Here is an 8,344-nt window from a genome sequence, read left to right as displayed (position 1 = left end):
AGTAAGTTTTTCAGCATAATGTCATCAGAATATATTAAGCTCTTATATGTGTTTAATATACTATACCATTGAGAGAAGCTTGGTAGGCATATGGGAAAACTTTCACAACTAATACACTTTCACAATATCATTGATTTTCACTCTAAACATCATTCGTTTATTTTACAAATATATGTTGAGCACTTGCTACGTACTGAGGCCCATGCCGGGTGCTGATCATATAGCTTATGGAATTATTGGAACAATATTTCAAAAGTCACTTGCAATAACTAAAATATAGTCTCAAAAGTCCATAACAGAAAAGTATTAAATTTTCTAGTCCTTAAATACTATCTTCTTTTTAAAAAAATAAATAGGTCGCTGAATAGCGTGTATTCTATCAGAAAATAGTCATTTTGAAAGGATTGCTTTCTTTGACTTTCAATCACAGCAGCGCACCCCTAGAAATCAGCACCATCCTCAGGGGAGAAATGTGAGTTTCTGGCTGTACCTGCCCTGAGTTGAGGAGGGCATGTCTGTTTCTTCGGATGATTCTGGTTTTACTTGGTTCTGTTGGGATGACATGCCAGCTCCTGCCCCCACATTCCAGCCAAGACCTCACTCCCAGGGGAAGGGGAACCTGTGAATGTTCTGTCCCCTTAAGTGTTGGCATAAATGTCAAAATTTCAGACTTGGAGACCTGCAGCCCCAGAAGAGGCCCTGGTCATTGATAATTCCCTGTTCTCCTCTCGGTCTGTGGACTTGGTGCTGAGGCCCAGTGTTGCCTCAGGGTTCAGCACTGGTTCAGGCTGTCCCACCCAAACCTGCCACCTTCCTAACACCCGGCAGTGTCTCCGAGGTGGTGCAGAGGGAAGAAGAACCACTGGACACGTGGAATCCTGACTCCACAACTTCCTAGCTGTGTGGCTCTGGGCTCCTCGCTCAACCTCTCTGAGGCCCAGGTTCCACACCATGAAAAGGGGAGGGGTAGTACCGATAGGATGGTTGTAGGGCTTCTGTGAACAGTTCTCCGGAGTTTAGCACCGCAAATGGAACTCTTGTTACTGTCATCTTGAAATAAGTTTGGAGAACTTGACCCAAAGCCTTAAGCAGCGCCTACCCCAGGACAGACGTCAGCCTCCCCGTGCGCCTGACCTTTGCTGAGTGCACCTGCCCTTCACTGACCTTCGCTGCACACACCTGACCTTCGCTGCTCTTCCTTTGCAGAGTCCCTGAGGCAGGAGCTGTGGGAGCAGAAGGCCGCCTGCTCTGAGCACCAGAAGGACTTGGAGGCGTTGCAGGCTGAGCTGAAGGCTCTGGGCAGCTCTGACAGGCGGCAGCCCATCACCCCGTGTGCAGGGGACAGCGAGGGCCACGCCAACACCACCGAGGTCAGCGCCCTGGCCACCCACCCCACCCCTCTCCAAGCGGTGAAGGCTACCGCAAACTCCCAAAGGCGAGGCCCGGGTACTTGTCTGAAATGGGGAGGACCCTTCTCCTCCTGCTAGGGGGTCCCTGGCGAGCCTGCAGACTCCCCTCTTCGTAAAGCAAAACACAGGTTTCAAGTTCTACATGTTGTTTTTAATTCAGACACAGCAGCCTCTCGGGGTGCTGGTACCAGGCAGAGCTTAAAGGTGGCCAGCCCGCGCCCACCCCCCCAACCCCCACTCCCCGTTCAGGGTCTGCAGGGGGGATGTCTCTGAGCTCCTCTCCCCGTCTAGACCTCCCTGTTCCCATGGTGGGAGCAGCCTTGTCACCCCAGCTCAGGGCCCCCTCTCCGTGAGCTTCCTGGTCAGACATGGGCCCATTGGGCCCATTGGCCCCTTGCTTGCACATCCATGATTTCCCACCGAGCTGGGTAGCACAGTGACCTCTTAAGAGCCCAGACCTCTCTCCCAAGCCTGCTTCAGGCATTCATAAAGTGCATTTGTATGTCGCCCTCAGTGGTGCCCTACTGCTGTTGAGGCTGGAGGCTGGGAGGAGCACATCTGGGCCATGTCCACCTTTGCGCCTCCTGAAAACATCTCTCCTGGCTACCTTCTCCCCAGGGTGGGAGCGGCCCAGGCCCCGCAGGCTCCCCGAAGGGCACCACTGAGCAGACTCCCAGCGAGGGGTGCCTCCTCTGGGAGAACTCCCAGCTCAAGGACAAGGTGCGGCAGCTGCAGGCCGAGGTGGAACAGCACCAGCAGGAGGCGCTGCAGCTCCGCGACCAGCACAGGTCTGTCTGCGGGCCTCAGGGCTTCCCTCACTCCCTTCCCTGCCTCCACTGCCACTTGGGGAGCCTGGGATCCCCCCACAGCACCTTCCCAAAGAAAATACTCCCTAATCCGCTAGCACTTCACTGACATTACTCCCTTGATGCAGGGGTTAGCCCTGAAATAGAGGCAGGAACTCAGTTTCTCTATAAATCAGGGAATTTATGGAATCAGACCTAACGATACCAAAGGTATCCTCAAAACCAGCCTTAGGGAGACAGTGCTGTGTGCCCTTAACTAGCTGTGTTTGGGCGAGTCAGCTAACCTCTCCAAGACTGTCCTCTTCTGTGGTGGAGATGGCACCACCTCACAGGGCTGCTGCAGACAGCAGGACACTGTATGCGAGAGGCCCCTGGCCTGGGGGAGCACTCGGTAACCTGTGGCGTTACCATACCTAATCCAGATTGGATAGCTCATCATCAGTCCTGAATTCACAGCCCTCCCCTCTCCCCCACTTCTTGGAAAGTTCATGAGTTCAATTTTAACTTCATTAATAGCTATAGGACTTTTCAGGCTATCTGTTTCTTCTTGAGGGAGCTTTGTCAGTTCATATTTTCCAAGGATTTTGTCCATTTTATCTCAGTTGTTGAAGTGAAAGTAGTTGTGCAAGTGAAACGCTCATCTAAGAACAGCTATGGGCCCACTTGGCTAAGGTGAGACACCTCGATTTCAGTTAGGGACTCACCACGTGACACTGAAAAAGGAGGTGGGAGCAGGGTAAGGACTCCTCACTATTCTGGGGGACAGCCCCTTCCAGTTCAGAAAACAATGGTCCCTCCCCTGGGAGAAGAATGTAATCACACAAAATTATGCACCTACTTTCTGAGGGAGACACACCCCTGAGGCTTGTCTGTAGGCCCCTTAGGGGCCCACACTTAGGTTAAAGCAAAGTGATGGCTGGTGGCTGGACACCTGCTTTGGGCTACAGACTGTTCTGGACATGTATGGACAGGGTCATTCCTGCACTGGCCCTGTAGATAGCCACAGTTGTCACCTCCACTTAACAGATGAAGACACTGAGCCGGGCATACCTTGCCCAAGGTCACACAGCTAGGAAGTGATGGAGGAGGCGGCAGACGGACATGGCACCCCGGCTCTCCACACTGCTCTCCTGACCCCACCCACCCTGCCTTTCCACCTGGACTGGGGATCTCCGAGGTCTCAGAGTCCAACTCTCAGTAATTCTGACACAGAATCTCTGCATCCAGGCCTCCCCACCTGCCCCGAGTGGAGGGAATGCTTCCCAGGGCTCCCCTCCAGAGCTGCCTCCTACTCCTGCCCCCTGTAGGCTGTTCTTCATGGAACAAGGAGGTTTCTCCCTCATGGAATGCTGGGGTGGGAGTGCTGAGAAGGGGCTCCACAAGAGAGAAGGGGCTTATCCTGGACCCCACACCTCACACACCCCAGGCTTCCTTCCCACGGTGTCCTGACCTCAGATGCATAACCTACCTGGACCCATCGTCTCCAAACCTGGCCACCCAGCAGAAGGGGGAGAAAACCCCAGCGCCCAAAAGGGGGGTCCCCAGAGCTGGGTCAGCCCAGTTGTGCTTCCATCCACTGCAGGCAGCTGGAGGAGGACCAGCAAGCCCAGCAGGCCCGGGAGGTGGAGATGCTCCGCCAGGAACATCGGAAGGAGATGCAGGCTATGGTGGCCGACTTCAGCAGCGTTCAAGCCCGGCTTCAGGCCCAGCTGGCTGCCCTGGAAACCGAGTAAGTGAGGGGGGAAAGAGTAGAGGTACCATTTATGAGGGGACTCTCCCAGTTTTAAAACTAGAAATCCTGAGTCCCGGGAAGTACCTCAGCCCCGGAGGAACTGGGATGGTTGGGCACCTGTCACGTTATGACACTGCGGTCCCCCTTTGTGCAGGGCCCTGGGAATCTGTGAGGAGTAAGACTGCCTCATGGGCTTGGTTTGGCCCTCACACTGGGAAGAAATCAGAAGGATCAAGGCTACCTTTCTTATTAGCATTGGCCCTCTTCCAACACAGTCCTGCAAAGTGGAAATTATTATTCCTATGGATAGACTAGAGGCCTGGTGCATGGATTCGTGCACGGGTGGGGTCCTTCAGCCTAGCCTGCACCCTCTCGCAATCTGGGACCCCTCAGGGGATGTCGGACTACTGGGGATCAGCCTGAAACCAGCAGTCTGACATCCCCCGAGGGATGTAGCAGTGTTGAAGCGGCAGGCAGCTGGGGAGGAGCCCGAGCCAGGGCCAGGTGCCCCACCACTCCCACTCATCCTGGCCCCGCTGTGCCTGCCACTGCTGCTCGGTAGCACTGTGGGAGCACACTGACCACCAGGGGGCAGCTCCTGCATTGAGCATCTGCCCCCTGGTAGTCAGTGCACGTCATAGTGACCAGTTGTTCTGGTCGTTCCAGTCATTCCAGTTGTTCCAGTTGACCAGTTGTAAGGGTTGCTTAGGCTTTTATATATATAGACTAGAGGCCCAGTGCACAAAATTCGTGCATGGGTTGGGAGTCCCTCAGCCCGGCCTGCACCCTCTCACAATCCGGGACCCCTTGGGGGATGTCCGACAGCCCTCTCGCAACTGGCTCCTAACTGCTCACCTGCCTGCCTGCCTGATTGCCCCTAACCACTCACTTGCCTGCCTAATTGCCCCTAGCCACTTGCCTGCTTGATCACCCCTATCTGCTTGCCTGCCTGCCTGATCGCCCCAACCACCTCTGTCTGCCTGCTTGACCTCCCCTAACCACTCAACTGCCTGCCTGATCTTCCCTAACCACACTGCCTGCCTGCCTGATCACCCCTAACCACTTGCCTGCCTGCCTGCTTAATTGCCCCTAACCACTCGCTTGCCTGTCTGATCGCCCCTAACCGACTCTGCCTGCCTGATCGCCTCTAACCACTCTGCCTGCCTGTCTGATCGCCCCAATCACCTCTGCCTGCCTGCTTGATCTCCCCTAATCGCTCACCTGCCTGCCTGCCTGATCACCCCTAACCACTTCTGCCTCAACCCCCGCCGCCATAGCTTTGTCCGGAAGGGTGTCTGGAATGACGTCCGGAAGATTGTTTGGCCGTCCAGTCTAATTAGCATATTATGCTTTTATTATTATAGATAATACAAAAGGCATTAATGTATTTATTCAACAAATGTTTATTCAGGGCTTACTGTTTTAGGCTCTGGATTATGGAGGGAACAAAACAAAGACTATGCTCTCATAGAACTCACAAATAATGGGGATGCTAACAAGAAATAAAGAAACAAATATTTAACTTCATATCCGTAGTGAAAGTGCTGGAAAAAAATAGCATCAGTTTCTAGAGAGTGGCAAGAGTGGGCAACGAGGCCTCTTTAAGGAGGTGACATCTACGCACAGGGGGGCGAGGGAATGAGAGAGGCCCCGGGGTCTGCTTCATAAGCCTGAGCAACCAGAAGGCCCTGTGGCTTCCGTGGAATGAGCGAGAGGGTGAGTGGTAGAACCTGAGGTTGGTGGGGTAACTCCAAGGGATGAAGGAAATGCTACAGTGAGCGGGGAGGAGATTGGATATACAGTGGGGCCTTGACTTACGAGTTTAATTCGTTCCGAGACCGAGCTCGTTAAGGAGCTCGTTAACTCAAATTACTCTGTCAACTCAATGCAAAAAATCGGCGGAGAGACAGCTGGTATCTCAAAAACACTCGTAAGTCAAGGCCCCACTGTATTCAGAACACACTGGGAAGCCATGGCAAGGCTCTAGGCAGAAGTAACATGGTCTGACTGACTTTCTCTGGCTGCTAAGAGACTGGAGGACTGGGTACTAGCATCAGGGAGACCAGGTCCAGCAGCACTAAGTGAATTTAAATGTCACCTGTCTGAGCCCTGGCTTGCCCTCTTAAAAACTGTCCTCCACTGTCTGTAATACAAAGCAAATCATCCGAAATCTGGAGCGGAAGCTTTTATCATCTTCCCTCTAATGCAGTGGTTCTCAACCTTGGCTGCACATTAGAATCACCTGGGAATCTTTTTAAAAATCCTGATTTCTGGGGCCTCATCCCTCTGGAAATTCTGTTTCTTTGTTACTAATGTTGTGGCCCACCCCATAACAAAGAAACAGAATTTCCGGAGGATGAGGCCCAGAAATCAGGATTTTAAAAACATTCCCAGGTAATTCTAATGTGCAGCCAAGGTTGAGAACCACTGCTCTAATGGGTACTTACCACGTGCCAGGCATTCATTGAATCCTCACAACCACTCCATGTCACGCCCATTTTAAAGGAGCAACTGAGGCTCAGGTGAAATGCATACCCAAGGTCACAGCTAGAAAAAAAAACAGAGCTGGGATTAGAGCCCAACTCACCTTGCCCCGAAGTCCTAGCCCAGTGGTTCTCAACCTTCTGGCCCTTTAAATACAGTTCCTCATGTTGTGACCCAACCATAAAATTATTTTCGTTGCTACTTCATAACTGTAATGCTGCTACTGTTATGAATCGTAATGTAAATATCTGATATGCAGGATAGTCTTAGGCGACCCCTGTGAAAGTGTCGTTCGACCGCCAAAGGGGTCGCGACCCACAGGTTGAGAACCGCTGTACCTAGCCTCTTATCGACCATATGCAATGGGTCATCTGCAGCCCTCACCCTCCCTCTCCCCACCATCCAGAGAGTTCTTTCTCAGCTTCAGGCTGAAAGAGTTATGGGTACCAGCTGCCCTCACTGCTCTGCACATGCCACACTCCGTGTCGGCCAGCAGATGGCGCCAGAGCCACGTCGGTATTAGCAGAGCCTTGGGCATTGCCAGGTGGGGGCCCTTTCCTGCTGAGGCCTCCTCTCCCAAGCATCCCTGGTTCTTGAAGCCCCACTGTGTGCAGCATCTGTGTACATACATTCACCATTGGTTCCTGGGCCGTGCAGCCCTGGGGGGACTACTGACAAGGTCACACTGGAAGTTGGGGTCCTGGGCTCCACCCCGAGCTCTGCAGCCAACTCACTGGGTGACCTTAGACAAGCCCTCTGGGCCTCAGTTTCCCCTTCTGTGCACAGAGAGAGTGGCTGGCCAGGCTGACCACCAGTGGCGTCCGTACCACGTCATCACCTTTCCCCCTGCTCGTGGTTGAGTAGTCGCAGTGAGGGGCTAACTGCAGTCTGCTTGGAACAGACTGAAGGATTCTGGAGAGAAGCCAGGGAAGGGGGCGTCCAGGCCGGAGGACGTGCAGCTCATAGGCCGCCTGCAGACCCGCTTGAAGGAGAGAGAGGAGATCATCAAGCAGCTCACGGTGAGGCTGTTGGCTACCAGGGGGCCCTGCGTGGGTGCCTGAGAGTTCCTGGGGGAGGAGGGAGGGAGGGAAGGGGCATTCTCCTGCACCTGGCATTTCACTGGGCACCTCAGGTTTTAATGATGATAACCATAAAACCACCTTACAAAAGATCCTTGGTTATTTTTCTACAAGAGAATTCATACTCACTAAAAAAAAATTAACACAGGAAAATAGAAGGCAAAAAAGTCTCTCTGCTCCCAGGCCCCACAGCATCTACCCATGGCTGATATCACTCTTTTTTATTAGCCAACAGAATTTGGGGAGGTCTAGAATGGCTCGCCTTAGGTTTGAATTTCAGCAGATTCAAGCAAGCCAATTACTCTATATTCATCTTCTGTAAAAATGACCACCTGTTTTCCAGTTAGCAAAGCCACCCCCTGGGTCCCTTGAAGGGAAAAGCTTTCTTTGACTCCCTCTGCTTCTGTATCAGGCATCCACCACAGCCTGGTAGCCATTTATTTAAAAATAATACAGAAGGAAAGAAAAAGTGGCACACATTAACAACATTAGCCAGACAGGGATTGTACCTGGGGGTCTGCTTGCTTTGCCTCCTCATTGACTTTCTGCACTTTAATTGTTAACTTCCTGCAGTGCTCTTCTCAGATGCTGATAGCACTTGGGTCTCTAACTTCCCTAAGGCATTCCCAATAAGCTGCTGGCCCATTGCTTTACAAGAGGGGCCGGGACACAAAGACCCCAGGAGTAAAGGCGCTTCCTCACAGCTCCCTGGATGGCATCTCGTTCGCCTGGCTTCCCCCCCCCCCGCCCCCCCCAGGACTTTCCTTCTCTCTGTCTTCCACCCTACACGAGCAGCCGCCCAGTGCCCTGTGGTTAGGCTCATTTAGACGCAGT

The 8,344-nt window shown here is 52.9% G+C and overlaps 1 protein-coding gene across 1 annotated transcript in view; it reads left to right on the top strand.

The window, feature by feature from the left end:
- Positions 1-8,344, top strand: part of FAM184B (family with sequence similarity 184 member B) — a 65,966-nt gene that overhangs the window by 50,672 nt on the left and 6,950 nt on the right. The window contains 4 exon segments of the mRNA XM_023759093.1: positions 1,207-1,370; positions 2,028-2,201; positions 3,802-3,944; positions 7,333-7,450. Coding sequence (XP_023614861.1) covers positions 1,207-1,370; positions 2,028-2,201; positions 3,802-3,944; positions 7,333-7,450 — 599 coding nt within the window.

The sequence above is a fragment of the Myotis lucifugus genome, unplaced genomic scaffold, assembly GCF_000147115.1.
Source record: "Myotis lucifugus unplaced genomic scaffold, Myoluc2.0 scaffold_147, whole genome shotgun sequence".
Classification (NCBI taxonomy): domain Eukaryota; kingdom Metazoa; phylum Chordata; class Mammalia; order Chiroptera; family Vespertilionidae; genus Myotis; species Myotis lucifugus.
This window is presented reverse-complemented; position numbering and strand designations above follow the sequence as displayed.